The sequence below is a fragment of the Setaria italica genome, chromosome VII (assembly GCF_000263155.2).
Source record: "Setaria italica strain Yugu1 chromosome VII, Setaria_italica_v2.0, whole genome shotgun sequence".
NCBI lineage: Eukaryota > Viridiplantae > Streptophyta > Magnoliopsida > Poales > Poaceae > Setaria > Setaria italica.
In genome coordinates this window covers 34,277,809-34,293,031 of record NC_028456.1, presented here as the reverse complement: position 1 = coordinate 34,293,031, position 15,223 = coordinate 34,277,809, and the positions used below count along the sequence as shown (strand labels likewise).

The 15,223-nt window shown below is 46.1% G+C and overlaps 4 protein-coding genes and 1 non-coding gene across 5 annotated transcripts; 3 read left to right on the top strand and 2 right to left on the bottom strand.

Annotated features, from left to right (window-relative positions):
• The first annotated feature begins 1,468 nt into the window (after positions 1–1,468).
• Positions 1,469–5,040, top strand: LOC101781021. Its single transcript, XM_004977349.3, has 4 exons — positions 1,469–2,730; positions 3,591–3,806; positions 3,899–3,990; positions 4,091–5,040. Exons 1-4 carry the CDS (start codon positions 1,612–1,614, stop codon positions 4,803–4,805), a joined length of 2,142 nt encoding a protein of 713 aa, XP_004977406.1. The 5' UTR covers positions 1,469–1,611; the 3' UTR covers positions 4,806–5,040.
• Positions 5,041–5,592: 552 nt separating this feature from the next.
• LOC101780618 (cyclin-dependent kinase B1-1) lies at positions 5,593–8,858 on the top strand. Its single transcript, XM_004977348.2, has 7 exons — positions 5,593–6,103; positions 6,864–6,925; positions 7,017–7,128; positions 7,235–7,328; positions 7,613–7,682; positions 7,996–8,134; positions 8,506–8,858. Exons 1-7 carry the CDS (start codon positions 5,747–5,749, stop codon positions 8,596–8,598), a joined length of 927 nt encoding a protein of 308 aa, XP_004977405.1. The 5' UTR covers positions 5,593–5,746; the 3' UTR covers positions 8,599–8,858.
• A 424-nt stretch (positions 8,859–9,282) lies between these two features.
• LOC101780220 lies at positions 9,283–10,617 on the top strand. The gene has a single exon (XM_004977347.3). It carries the CDS (start codon positions 9,564–9,566, stop codon positions 10,242–10,244), a length of 681 nt encoding a protein of 226 aa, XP_004977404.1. The 5' UTR covers positions 9,283–9,563; the 3' UTR covers positions 10,245–10,617.
• A 438-nt stretch (positions 10,618–11,055) lies between these two features.
• On the bottom strand, positions 11,056–11,139 carry TRNAL-CAA. Its single transcript has one exon. It is a non-coding gene; the product is annotated as a tRNA-Leu (tRNA).
• A 1-nt stretch (position 11,140) lies between these two features.
• Positions 11,141–14,531, bottom strand: LOC101779808 (cytochrome P450 714C2). The gene is made up of 5 exons (XM_004977346.2): positions 14,018–14,531; positions 13,475–13,701; positions 13,083–13,327; positions 11,912–12,278; positions 11,141–11,820 (listed from the first exon to the last, which is right to left on the bottom strand). The coding sequence occupies exons 1-5, from the start codon at positions 14,322–14,324 to the stop codon at positions 11,392–11,394; spliced, it is 1,575 nt and encodes a 524-aa protein (XP_004977403.1). The 5' UTR covers positions 14,325–14,531; the 3' UTR covers positions 11,141–11,391.
• Positions 14,532–15,223: the final 692 nt, after the last annotated feature.

Below are 15,223 nucleotides of genomic sequence, written 5' to 3'. Positions count from 1 at the left end.
ACCTGCACCGCGCGGATCCGGATGGTGCGAGCTGGGCTACCAATCACCCCCACAGTGAAGAGATAACATGCAATGCATAGTTTCTCGTGCATCCAAAAGTCGTAGAATGTGTGTCATGCCATGCGTAGTAGGAGCATGATTATATACTATCCAGATTCCAGGCTGCCTAATGGAAAGATAATGACAAATATGATTTGTGTCTCGATATAGTTGTTGACCATTTTGTACATATTTTGCTTTCCTTTCCTCATGGACGACAACAGAAAGTGCAAAGATCGAAGTAGTGTGATCGAGGATGACTACACTACTAGTAATAATGCAGAATGAACCATCATTTTCAGGCGTTGAACTTTTGGCCTTTTCTAGACGGAATGGTGGGCGAACTTCTCCTGGAATTTTTGCTGCCTAATATTCTCCTGTCCTGTCCAGTCCAGGCCAGTCATCCTTGCATGCACGATAGATGAATTGGATGCAAGGAGGCAAACGTACAATGCTGGAGTTAGTTTGATTTACCAGGATCGATATGCAGATAGAGACGCCATGAAAACCACGACCTGAATTTCTTTGCTGGGCTTGCAGGTTTTTTTTTTCTTTCTTTCGAAAGACCGAGTCTGCAGGTTGTCATTTTCATGGAGTATATGCCAGGTGGTTCGTCATCACTTCATGTGACTTCTGGAGATGGAACAAGTCTCGACTCTGGTGCACTTTTTTTTTTTGCAGTTTTTTGCCATTTAACCAGCAGGATCGATATGATAGAGACGCCCTGATGAAAACCATTAGCTGGATTTCTTTGCTGAGGCTGCATGTCGTCATTTTCATGTGCCAGGTGGTTCATGTGACATGTGGAGCGCTTTTGCGCTTTCCTAACCGAGATTGGACAAGTCTTCTTGAAGGAAAAAAAATCTCTTTGGTGCACTTTTTTTTGGCAGTTTTTCAACCTGAAATTATAGAAGCGTTGTACAGAATCTCTGTAATTATATATACTGGCTCCTATATTCTGTACTAGGTTGTGATGGTAGGTACTGATCGGGATGAGCCTTATTTTCTGCATGCTATGTTTGATTTATTTGTGATTTTATATGGAGTGATTTTAATTTCACGAACAACATATTCTCTTTAATTTGTGTACTTCTTGCCTGATTGAAAAGATATATGGAGTGATTTTATATTATTCTCTTTGATACTTGATGATCCATCCTTCTTCGTTGATTCCCCCCGATGCCGGGGTCGAGCCCATCAAAATCTCGTGATTTACAGGCCGAAATGCATATAGGGCCGCTGACACTGGGGGCCTCTTCTTTAGCCCGGTAAGCAGAATGGCCCAACAACAATAGTAACTGGCGCGTCTACCCCACTCATTAATAGCCCTACCTGTCAGTGTGCCTACTTCTTCAAGTGCGAAAGACACGCGGGCCGTTCGAAATTTGAAACCTCCCTCCCCTCGTACAGTATTCTCTCTCTTCGGCGTCTTCGCTACCCTCCAACGTCTCTCTCTCTTGCTCAGTCACGCAGGCAGGCCACTACGCTCCCAAATCTCGCCACCTCAACATCCCTTCCATCCGATTCTTCCACCTCCCCAACTCCAGGTCCAAGTTCCAGGAGCAGAGAGCCATGGCGACGCTCGCGCCGGGTGTTCTGCTCAAGCTCCTGCAGTCCATGCACACCGACGAGCGCGTCGCCGGCGAGCACCGCTCCCCGGTGCTCCAGGTCACCGCCGTCGTCCCGGCCCTCACCGCCTCCACCTCCGACTCCCTCCTCGTCCCCTCCAACGGCTTCCTCCTCAACCTCTCCGACGGCCTCCACTCCACCTACGTCCAGCTGCCCCCCGCCGACGCCGACGCGCTCCTCCTCGCCGCGCGCCCGCACCTCGTCGGCCACCTCGTCCACCTCGACCGCCTCCGGTTCGCGCGACCCGTGCCCCGCGCCGTCGGACTCCGCACCGTCCCGTCCTCGCGCTCCCTCCCCTGCGTCGGCAACCCCGAGCCGCTCGTCGCGCGCCCCGCTGCCTGCGCACGCGGATACGTCATCCAGCCCGCCGCGTCCCCATCCGACGCCGCGCCGCCGCTCATGCCCTCATCCGGGTCGAACACAAACGGCGCCGACGATGGCGTCAAAAGGACCGTCCTTGGGCCCAAGAACGCCGTCGCCGAGCCCGCGCCGCCGCCGGCCGGCTCGGCCGTCAAGCGCCGGTTCTCGTCCCCGGCGCCGTCCAAGCAGCAGCGAGATCCGTCGCCCTCGGCCAAAGGCGCCTTATCTCGGGCCTCGTCTCCCATGGTTGTGAAAGCCGCATCCCGGGCCTCCTCGCCCGCGGTAAGGGGCACGCCCAGGGCGACGTCGCCGGCGCCGTCCAAGTGCGTCGTGCCCAGCCTCGTTGCGGCCAAGGAGGAGAACCGCAGGGCGGCCAGGGAGCCGGCGATTGTCGTGCCGTCGAGGTACAGGCAACCTTCACCGGCGGGAGGGAGAAGGGGAGCGGCGTCTCCGGCGGTAGGCGGGAGGCGAGCATCCCTGTCCCCTAGTTCGCGGCGGCTCTCCGGAGAAGGGACTGGCAAGAAGAAGGTTGGAGTGCTAGTGGCTGGGATCTCCAAGATGTCAGATTTGGGAAATGGGTCGGCCATGAAGCCGGGGAGGAAGAGCTGGGACGATCCAACAATGGCCCTTGCAGCAGCAAAGGCAGGTTCCGTGATGAAATCAAAGGTCAAGGTGGACAAGGATACCATCCTCAGGACTCAGGTCAGGATCCTGTTAGGCTACATTGTGTTTACATCTTTAAAATTGTGCCTGTTACTTTCTTTTGCTAGCCTTATTGCTGCCCATAATACTAGTGTCTTTTCTTCTCAAGATAACCACGGGGATTAATACTCCATTCAAGAACACTCCTGTATTGTGACCAGAACAGTAGTAACAGAATTAATTTCTGAAGTTTGGTTGAGACCATGCTAAATTGAAAGTGAGCATGAACTTGAAAGTATATATGGTAGACATATGGCTGTGCTGTATCGCTATACAAATCAAAGATTTTGCAAGGCACATTCAGATGGGATTAGAAATGGATAACTGCCATCATACAGGGGAACGATCATCCCTAGTGTTGGTCAGAATTTGGCTATGCAAATTGAATACTGACATATTCACTTAAGTGGAGTCGGAATAGATAAGAGACAAAAACATAAAATTGGAAAAAAATGAACATAATGCTTGATTAATAGGACCGTAACTATGGTCAACTGTAATAGCCATAGTGAATGTATATTGTGAACTGTTCTAGGCAACGTTTTTTATTTGTAAATTTGATATGTGGATATGAACATGATGATGGCAACAAGATGTACATAAAACTATAAAAGAAAAACTCCAACCACACACTTTTGAAATTTCAAACATATTGATACATACATATACAATATTGAGGTCATGCTTATTCCAAGCACATGTTGTATCATATTGACGCTCAGAGCTGGTATTTATTCTGCATTTGATAGGATAGCATTCCAAGATTTGTCTGAGTACAGTTCGGAGTAAACAGAGTACACTAGAATTTTGTATTTGTATGCCTGTGCAGTAAATATTTTTATCTGCTTCTGTATCAACAGGAAGCAATGTCAAGACGATTAAGTGATGCTACAACAGAACAATCCAGTAATGATGATTCCTCTGTTGATGAGCGGCCAAAGCCTCGTAAGAAGATTGACTCTACTACGGTAAAGGCAAAAAACGTAGTTCCAAAGATTACACTTCATGATCCTAAATGGACTGATGGAAGCATTCCATTGGATGCACTTTCTGATAAACTCTCAAAGATCGGAAGGGTAAGCACCAAGCACTCTAGTTTGTCAGCTAACAGTCCCATTTGCTGTTCTTGAATTGAGTCTCCAACATAATTTCCTAACTGAATTTGCAGGAAGCTATTGAACGGAGAGATGCAGCAGCAGCAACTGCTGCTAGTGCTCTGCAAGAGGCGATGGTCACTGAATCAGTTGTCAGGAACCTAAGGTATTTAAAGATATCGTTTTTCATCCACCTGAAGACAAAACATATGTATTGTATTCATCAGAAAGTGATGTGGTTATATCGTGTCTATTTCTCTCTACAGCAAGTTCTCAAACATTTGCTCGTTGTCAAAGACCTCCAATCCACTCCCAACAGTCGATCTTTTCCTTGCTGTATATGAAGATACTCTCAAGTGGAAGACAATTGCTGAGTCTATGGTGACTATTGAGGCTGATATGGCATTCTTGGAGAAATCATCTCATGATTGGGTTCATGCTGCCTTAGCCACTGATCTAGAAGTCCTCAAGCTACTGAACGGTGCCACTGAATCCATCTCTCGGATGAAGAGCATCAATAGGCCAAAGGTGCCTTCAGTGGAACCACCAAGAGCAAGCCTGTCCAGGAAGCAGTCACTTGGAGCTTCTGCAAAGGTCCAATCTAAGGTCTCACCGAGCTCTCCAGTGAGCTGCACATGGAATAACACTGAGAGCATGTACGAGATAGTTGAGCTTTCTAAGACCTTGTGGCGTGAGATGCACATGTGGTTCCTGAATTTTGTGGATGAGGCATTGGATGTGGGCTTCCACTTGTTTGAAGATCAAAATGTTGCAAGTAGGGGAAAGCACAGCAACAGCATAACGATGGTTCTATCACAGTTCAAGAAGATCAGCGACTGGTTGGATCAAGTTGGTAAGATTGCTGAGGAAGAGGGAACCAAGGAGAAGATTGAGTGCTTGAAACGGAAGATATACGGGTTTGTCATTAGCCACATGGGGTCTGCATTGGAGAGCTCCGTCTCAGTTTCCTCTAGGAGTTGAGGGACGCTTCATGCTCTGAAGCTCACTTCTATTGTCTTTTTTCTTTTGGTTTGGATTAAGGTTATCCAATTCAACAGTGAAGAAGTGTGGGCTACAATTCTTGTAGTGGCGTATTTTTTTGTGTGTTTCTAGTTTATGACTTATGTTTCGCGCTGTGAATAGGCATTGTTTTGCGCTACCTTCAAACGGCTTGTATATTTATCAGTTGTGAAGCCGTTACCTTTTCATGGTTAAAGTTTGCATTTTGTTTGTCTTGGCCGTTACCTTATGTTCCACCAAAATACCACGGCTGCCTATCCCGTTTTCTTGTTCCACAGTTCTATTTCGGTCCATCTTCTTAATATGGATTCAGTACAAACTAGTGAAATATAAAGCACTAACAAAAGGTGAACTGTAGACGCTTTTTGAGAAACTGTTGCCTGAAAACCAAAATGGACACCCTAAAAACTTGTATGAAATTTGAATTGAAGCGTGTACTTGGTTGATGGCTTCATCGTTCATGAGTCGCAGAGTTCAATAGCGATGAAACACCAATACCACCATTGCAAGGAAAATAAATGTTTTTTCTAAGATGAGGAAGACAAGTGTTTAGGAACGTGCAGCGCCGATTAGTTTCTGATCATCACTCCGTCGGGAGCTCCTGCTGAGATTTTATTAGGAGGAAGAACCGAAGAAGACCAAACCCAGTTGCAGCCGGCGCACATGGGCTTTTGCAGAGTGGGCCCGAGCGCAAAGCCGCCTCCGCCACGACGCGCCGATCCGACCGTTTGGCCACCCAACCGGCCCATTTCCCACTCGCCGCTCCCCTTCTTCCTCCTCCTCCTCACATTCTCCCCTCGTCAGCGTTTCCCTCTACCCCCAATTTCAAAATCCACCTCCTCCCCTGCTAGGGTTTGCCTTTGCGGCGCTGCCCCTCTTCTCGCGATCCGGGGAAGGAGGCGATGGAGATCAACATCGTGGACAAGTACGAGAAGCTGGAGAAGGTGGGCGAGGGCACCTACGGCAAGGTGTACAAGGCGCAGGACAAGGCCACGGGCCAGCTGGTGGCGCTCAAGAAGACCCGCCTCGAGATGGACGAGGAGGGCATCCCGCCCACCGCGCTCCGCGAGATCTCCCTCCTCAACCTCCTCTCCCACTCCATCTATGTCGTCCGCCTCCTCGCCGTCGAGCAGGCCGCCAAGAACGGCAAGCCCATCCTCTACCTCGTCTTCGAGTTCCTCGACACCGACCTCAAGAAGTACCTCGACGTCTACCGAAGGGGCCCCAACGCAAGGCCGCTACCCACGCACCTCGTCAAGGTAACCAAAACTCTACTGATTCTCCAAGCGATCTGAGCAATTGAGCGCTTCGTGATCAGAGATTCAGAACCAAGTAGTCTGTGCATTACAAATCGCATTTTTAATCCTGACGATGGTACGATCCTGATCAGACTGAAAAAACAACAATTTATCTACTATATATATACTGATTCTCCAACCGATCTGAGCAATTGATCACTTAGTGATCAGAGAAAATTAGCCTGCCCATTTTGAATGGTATTTTCAGTTTCTGACAAAAAAGTGCAATCCTAATTGGGCTGTAAAATGAAAAGATTGGGCCATATAAATGTCAATCAAATGTAAAATCGAAGCACTTAACTGTGGAATTAAATGTGGATCTTATATCTTAAGTTGTGCTGATTCTGCACTGAACACAGGTGCAGTAAGTTATACAGATGATGTGACAGTCTATGCTTAAAATTTCCCAATTTTATGCCAAGAAAGTTAAATACTGGAAGCAATTATCTAGTGCTGCTTATCGATATTTGCGAGGACCCGGATTGATCCCCAGTCCCCTTTATTTGGCATTCTGTGCTTGCAATTCAAGAAAGTTCCATAGAACATATTTGACTAGTGAAGTATAGAGTACATCATGGATGAGTCTTCATTTTCTTGACTACTTGCTTATTTTTATAACCATAGTCAATAAGTCAACTCATGGTCATTAGATACCAAGCTTTAGAAATTCAGTCTCCTTTGGTTGCTTTTGGACTAATGTAATTTCATTATTCCCTTCTAGAATTTTTTGTATCAGTTATGCAAAGGAGTTGCACACTGCCACGGTCATGGCGTCCTTCACCGGTTGGATTTTCTTGTCTGATTTATGTTGTTAAACTCATCAGAAAAATACAACAGCATTTTGTTTAATGTTGTTCATGTTCAAGTTTTACAGGGATTTGAAGCCTCAAAACCTGCTGGTTGACAAGGAGAAGGGGATACTGAAGATTGCAGACCTTGGGCTTGGTAGAGCTTTCACTGTGCCAATGAAAAGCTACACCCATGAGGTACTGGTTACCATCTGCCAGTTGGATGGTCCAATACAAATTTAACATTATAACAGAGTTTCTGAGCATGATCCAGTAAGCTCTTTCGTTTGCTGTTTTTGTGTAGATTGTGACACTTTGGTATAGAGCCCCTGAAGTTTTGCTTGGAGCAACGCATTACTCAACTGGTGTTGATATGTGGTCCGTTGGATGTATCTTTGGTACGCCAATTCTCCTTTTGAGTATTGAACTCTTGATTCCCAATTCCTAATTGTACCGAAAATTTGATGCATTATATGTAAAATATCTGGAGTTAAAAATGCAGTAACCAATGCCCTTGTACAAGGAACTTAATTCCCATAATTCGCATTGTCCACATCATCTTTAACTTTATGGCCAACTAAATAGCATATTCTGCTTAGACTTAATTAAGAGATGATGTATTTAAAGGATTGCACACTTAAAACTTTTACCCTGTTGTGTTGTTCATAACTTTTCAATGCAGCTGAAATGGTCAGAAGACAAGCTCTCTTTCCTGGTGACTCTGAGTTGCAACAGTTGCTTCACATTTTCAGGTCTTTTTCCCCCTTCTGCATTCAGGCGTTGGTGCCATAATATGAGTAATACCTTGCTTATTTGCTGGGATAGTGTCATTCTTTTGGTCGTGAATTTATTGTTCTCTTATCAAGTTGAAGGAATGCTGCATTAAATTAGTTCTTGCTTGGCATAATCTGAAATGTGCTATTTTATGTGATGACAGTTTGATTTTCCTCACTCTTCTCTGTTAGACACAAATAGCCAATTGTGCATATATAAACGACATTCTACCTCAGTCTTGTTTCCTTCTCAGTTGTACTATGGATTGACCGAAATTTGCTTCTGGAAAAGGCTGTTGGGAACACCTTCTGAGGAGCAGTGGCCTGGAGTGAGTGCTTTGAGGGACTGGCACGAGTTTCCACAGTGGAAACCCCAGAGTTTGGCCCGTGCTGTCCCAACGCTGGAACCTGAAGGCATTGACCTTCTATCAGTAAGTTCTCTGCACTTGAAAGGGTTATTCCACCACCTATCTAAGAGGCCTTTCTTCAATTATCCAACCTGAATTTGATGCACTTCCTTTCTGATATTTGGAATGGGTCTGTCGTATCTGCATTTTCTTTTGGTCTTACCCTGTATGTGACTTCATGATTGTTGAGCGCATATATTCTTAACATGCTTCATATCAGTTTGTTCATTCGTTTATCAGTGGTAACATTGGCTAAATTGTCACTTCAGAGCTAAATCAATATCTGATTATGCCCTGAAAGAGAAAAGTCTGCTTATGGCTTTATTAGGATGTTTTATCCAAAAGAAAGAAAGAAAGAAATTGAGCTGATGGTTTTTGTGATTGACGTGTTGCAGAAAATGCTTCAGCTTGATCCTTCAAACAGGATATCAGCTATCGCAGCGATGGAGCATCCCTACTTCGACAGCCTTGACAAATCCCAGTTCTAGTCCTTGTACCATGCGATTCCGAAGATGCTACTCTCAAGAAGTGAGCTTTCCGCTGGAGCTATGAATTTCACTTGCCACCTAGGCAACTGGTCCATGCATATTACCGAGTGTAAAATTGCCGTGTATGGCTGAATAAACTATTGCTTTCTTGTACCAAGTTGCTGTCCCTACGCTGGGATGCAAGGAATTGACCTCCTATCAGTGAATTGATATTACAAATCACAGTTAGCAGAGCAAAAGCTGTCATTTTCATTCCACAATGATTCACTGTTCCGTTTTTGGTTAGGTGATGACCCGCCTTGTTGATATCTGAAAGGAGTTTTGTTCATGTTTTCCTCAGTGTAGCTTGATACGTTATCGTTGTAATACTTCTGCGTAACATGCTTCCCTTGTGTGTTTGTCCGTTTCGTTTGTCATGGCGACATGAATGGATTAGCTTGTCAGTACAGAGCTGGAAAATACTTCTGACTTTGGGATGTTGCGCTAGTGATCCGTGAAACAGAGATGGAGCATGCTTCCATCTCTCTTGGATGGACAAGTCCAAGTTGTAGGCCTGTGTGAAAGGGTCCCCGCTCTCTTGGATGTGAAGGAGCGTGGAAACAAACAGAACACGGGTTCAGTTAGTGTTTGATGGGGACATGCAACGGAACGCGAGGACTATAGGGGTTGCCGCTGTGGCAAGCCGGGAACGATGCCGCTCTGGCCCAGCGAGACGGCAGCACCCACCGCCCATCTCGGCCTCTCCTCCCTCGCCAACCAATCCGACACCAAGCCTCCGCCGGAACATGAATCAGTAATGAATTCCGGTGAGAGAGATGAGTCGCCTCCCCAACCTCCCCCCGCCCGTCCTCCTCCTCATTAACTCCCGCCCCGCCGGACAGCGCCACCTTTTCTTCCCGTAACCACCTCCATCTGCTTCCTTATTTCAGTTGCAATCTCCCGATTCCCAAAACCCACCACCAACAATGGCCTCCTCCGCCGCCGGGAACAACGGCCTCCCCACGCACACCGCCCCTTCCGCCCCCGCCTGGCCCTCCTACAAGCCGCCCCCACCCAAGCACAACCCTCGCCGCCGGCGCTGCCTGTGCGCGTGCCTCCTCGTCACCCTCGCCGTCCTCCTCGCTCTCGCCATCACCCTGCTCGTCCTCTTCCTCACCGTCCTCAAGGTCCGGGACCCCACCACCCGCCTCGTCTCCACGCGCCTGGCGGGGGTCGCCCCGCGCCTCACCTTCCCGGCCATCTCCCTCCAGCTCAACGTCACGCTGCTGCTCACCGTGGCCGTGCACAACCCGAACCCGGCCTCCTTCGCCTACGACTCCGGGGGCCACACGGACCTGACCTACCGCGGCGCGCACGTCGGGGACGCCGAGATCGACCCGGGCCGGATCCCCAGCAAGGGCGACGGGGAGGTGAAGCTGGCGCTCACGGTGCAGGCGGACCGCCTCGCGGAAGACCTGGCGCAGCTGGTGGCGGACGTCGAGAGCGGGTCGGTGGCCATGGAGGCCAGCACCAGGATCCCGGGGAGGGTCACGATCCTGGGGCTCTTCAAGCGGCACGCCGTGGCCTACTCCGACTGCAGCTTCGTCTTCGGCATCGCGGAGATGCGGGTGCGGAGCCAGCAGTGCCACGACCGGACAAAGCTATGATCGCCCGTGTTGTTCGGTGCGGGGTCACGTCACGTCACGTGGTGCCTGGCAACCGGTCTTTGCTTCCCCGTCACCCCCGTCGCCGTCGGCGTCGGCGTCGGCACCGGCCACGCACCCACATGCTGTCTCGCTCATATGGAGTCGCGTCGGCATATTCTTCGTCTCATCATACGTTCCAGTAGAGCACGAGAGAGATAGATCATTCTGTATTTTCTGTTAGAGAGCCACACGCAGAGATGCCTAGATAGATTAGGAACTCTAGTTCCTTGTTACCGGGTGTTAATATTGATGTATTGTATGATGATGGGCTTGATCATTGCTTCTGTACATAAACAGGTCGCATTACATTATGGTGACACGCTTTTCTTTTTCACGACCTTTTCTTCTTCTCTACTACTGGTGCCGCATTTGATTGCAACTAGTGGTATCTTTAGGAGAGTTGTAGCTTCAGGGGGAAAAAAGAGAAACTTTTTATTTTTCACGCGCTACCGGGATACTGGTGCCATCAGGCATGCAACTTTTAAAGTTTGCATTCCTTTCGTGCGCTCTTGCTTGGAGATGAGATAATGCTGATATTCTTATTCCTAGCTTCTTGACTTTATTATCTAGGAATAAGAATATCATGGAGATGAGATAATCATGCCTTAGAATAGCATAGTAAAGCGTATCAAGGATGTATGGGCGCATTTGCATTTCGACAAAGTTGGTCTTCACTAATAATTTTTTGCCGGGCAAAAATTGTAGTTTTTCACTTGCATATAATAATCGAATATTAAAAAAATACTTAAAAAAATAACAACAAATTGAGCTCTGTCAGAAGTGGGATTTGAACCCACGCCCTCGTTAGAGGACCAGAACTTGAGTCTGGCGCCTTAGACCACTCGGCCATCCTGACCTCACATGAATAAAACCTGTTAATCTTTTACTTAACAACAAAATACTGAATAGCACCAGTACAATCTACCCAATTGTCTGATGCAGACATGTGACAGCAAATCATTCACAATTACGCAATTGTCACTTATGTATACCATTGTAACAAGTAACTAAATTGACGTTCCAACAATTATCCCCTAAGATGTACAGACTAGCCTTTGCACTAAATTCTATTATACAGTATACAGTGTACACTGACACGAGTCATGGTTTAATATAGCTTCTTAAGAATCAAAGGCACGCCATTCCCAGGCTCAATGGTCAGTCTGAACGCTGGGCAATGCACGTACTTTGGCGAAAGAGCAAACTCGAACCTTGACAGCAGGAGTGACAGGATAACCTTGAGCTCAACCATGGCCAGGTTCTGGCCAGCGCAGGTGCGGGTACCGACACCAAAGGGCATGTACATATGAGGGGGCTTGCAGGCGCCTGCTATGCCATTGGCAAACCTGCCCGGATCAAACCTGTCCGAGTTGGGACCCCATATGGCAGGATCCCGGTGAACCAATGCTATTGGGATCCTGATGTTTGTTCCTTCCGGAATGTTGAGGCTACCAAGCTTTATATCGTTCAGAGCTTCTCGTGTCACGAAAGCTGCCGGTGGGTAGAGGCGAAGGGTTTCCTGGACCACCATTGTTAGCTGCACAAGGATGATTGCAATTGTATAGTTAAAGCTTTCATCGGTGATGTGTTTGTCAGGTAAGGACAAATACTCGGTTGAGTGTACACACCATTTTCAACTTCCGAAGCATGTCAAATTCTATCGGTTTCCCTTGACAGACATCCAATAGCTCAGTCCGAGCACGGGACTGCCATTCAGGGTGCGACGCAAGAAGCATCAAGCACCAAGCAGCTGTCGTTGAGGTTGTTTCATGCCCTGCAAAATAGATGTTCTTGCAGTTGTCGATGATGAAACCCTCAGGCGTCTGTGAAGCGAAGTGGCGGGCTTTAGCACCCTCAATTATAGAGTGCAGGAGATCCTTATCAGTCGATAAGGCGACTGAATCCTGCTCGTGCTTCATTGCTACGTTTAAAATGAGGCGACGAATGCTGCGGTCTAGACTCCAGATTTCTCTATTGGATTTTGTTGGCAAGTATCTGGATTGATGTCATCATTTGAATTAGGAAAGGAAAAAAAATGAGCAGTGTTAGACATCTATGTACTGAACACAGAAGAAGGTAAATACAGGTGCAGAATGACTCACAGAGCTTATACATGATGTTTATTTTCGAGCGATAGGAATAGGAGGGATGTAAAAGATAATAAACAAAAATGGAACCATCATTAGATGAAAACGAATATAGAGTCAAGCTTGACGTCTACTGTACTAAAACTATCTTTTTTCCCCATCCAAAAAAAGAACTTATCGTTCCTCTACTTCAAGGAACAGGCAAAGGCTTTGGTATATATTTTCTAACCTTAGAAGTAACCGCTCATAGTACTATATAGGCTGCTACAAGAGATGTGTTCCAAACAATTCCTACAGCAATTCTCGCATGAGGGAAATGCTATGCCCTCATGCACCATTAAGATGTAAGCGACTTTGCTTGAGATAAACCAAATTTAAAAAAGTGCAGCCCATGTATTTTTCAATATATATTTAATTCCTCAGTTGCAATGGAAGTGCTTAGCTCATGCCACCAATTTGAAAAATTGAGGGACTAAGCAAACAGAGTAATGCAAGGTAGTCATTCGCAAATGCTAATTACAACCTTCCAGAGCTAATTTGCAGCATAATTAACTTGCTCTGAATATTACCATCTGCATTTCAAAATTCAATGTTTGAGTTTCTAATATGAGCGCTAGAGCAGCATTTGTGCGGTGAGCATGAGCAGTAAGCAGACAAATACTAAGCCTTTCAGATATGAAACTGTTACAAAAGATCGATTTCTTCAACATACCTTGCTCCGGGAACACCAAGTATGCTTTGCTTTGCCATTGCAATCTGAAGTTGCCGAATCTTGTTGAATATCTCTTTACCTGCAGCAAAATTGCTTCCAAATGAAGTCCTCGATATGACATCAGCTGAAAAGTTTCTCAAGGACTCATCCACCACAATCTCTGCACTGCCCCCTTCCCTTCCAAATATTTTTTCCCATGAAGTCAACATTGGCATTGCAGCTTCGACCATGACGTGCAACATGCCCTGTAAATATTTCCAGGAAACAAGTAGATAACAGTCTGAAATCATTGCCTCATGTACCACAAACATGATTATAGGACAATTTCATGACAAACTCGAGGGATTCACAACACACAGGTATCAAAGCAGATTTTTAAGGCTTTCATTTACCTTAACCTTCTCCATGAAGAACTCTGGTGCAATCACCTTTCTTTGATGTTCCCAGAGTTCACCATTTGAAGTCAATATTCCCATACCAAGAAGAGCTCCACGCTCTTTTTGCAAGAAGGAAGGCTTTCCAAGATCCAAAGACTTGCAATTGGCTAGCTCCTTCACCATGTCAGGATCTGTTATATTCAGAGCTTGTATGCTCCCAGTTGAATACAAGTAGATGGATCCTGACATAGTATGAAACATATATTTCTCACCAAGTCGTATCCAATTGAATTGTGCAGTCAATATTAACTTCACAGTAATGCACTAGTTTAGTAGCTCAAAAGTGGATAAATTCATACATGTGAGAGCCTGATTGACGTGGAAAAACAAATACTAGACTCACAAAAGTGCACCTGAACAAACATTAGAGTCCAGGAGACACCGTGAAGGCGTGAACTATGTATCAACAATCTTCAACCTAAAAGAGTTTAACAAGAAAAAAGAAAAAAAAAGAAGCTGGCTGAAATAACTGAGGACAAGTCGTGACATTTCACATACCATAAATTCTGCTCCAATGAAGGAAGTAGGGGAATATGGTGGCTGTATAATCCGAGGAGAACTTATCAGTATTCTTTGCTTCCAGTTCTTGGACAGGCACGGCCAGTTCCTTCTGAATTCTCCTCATCTCTGCAATGTTTCCAAAGAGGAAAGAAGGCTTGGGGCCCTTCACTCCCTGGCTCCTCAGTTTCTGCCTGAGTCTCTCCGGTCTCAGCCATAGGATGGTGTAGAGGTAGGAGAGGAGAAGACAGAGCAACACCAGAGGTGGCAGTATCAGCCATTGGTGTGACGAGAAGACAAGTTCCATGTTTGTGTGAGAAAGGGAAGCCTTGCTCCATGTTCGTACCAGAGATATTTGTTGTGCCGCTGGGAGCAGAAAAGGTTGGATAGCTACAGAAAAGCTCACGCACTCTGAGCAGTTAGCACATAAGACAAGGCCAATTTCCAACACAATAAGAAGACAGAAAAAGAAACGGTAGTGGGGACAAAACAAACATTAGTTTTACAAAGAACCTTTGTCTGCTTGCTATGATGAAACTAGTCCACGTCACAAAAAAAAGTGATCTAAAATAACATATAGTGAGCAGGGGATTAGGAGATGCGACCCCTTAGGCAATATACTAGTAACAAACTGCTTTGCAAGTTTTTCAAACAACTGGGACTAGTAATTAAATGTAGCCGGCAAGAAGGTGTATTTTTCTTTTACCAGAGTGACAAAAGATGCAGAACAAATCTAGGCAATCATCCATACTCAAATATAGTTATCAGTGAACATGACTGACTAATATCACTGGACAAGGTAACTGAACCCTAACAACTGAGAAGACCTAAATTCAAATTTAACATCTGAAGTTAACATTAGACCCCTTTAAGAAATTCCTGGAACCTGGGAATCATCTAGAACCACTCCTGATTTTCTGAGTTAGAGAAACATGAAGAATTTTAGTCCAGACGCATGGAGCCAGTCAACATGGAATTGCTTCTAGAATTGAAAAAATGGACAGGAGTCAGAAGACAATCTGGTATGTGGAGGAGTCGTTTTACCAGTTGGGAAATGAAGACAACCCCATATTATCCTATCTGCATATGCATATACTCGCTCACATACTAGATTATTTTTACTATGCTCGAATAACAACTTTTTTCTGTGACTAAACATTACGCAGTTTTCTTTTTCCCCAAAGGCTGAGACGTGGAGTTTCAAAA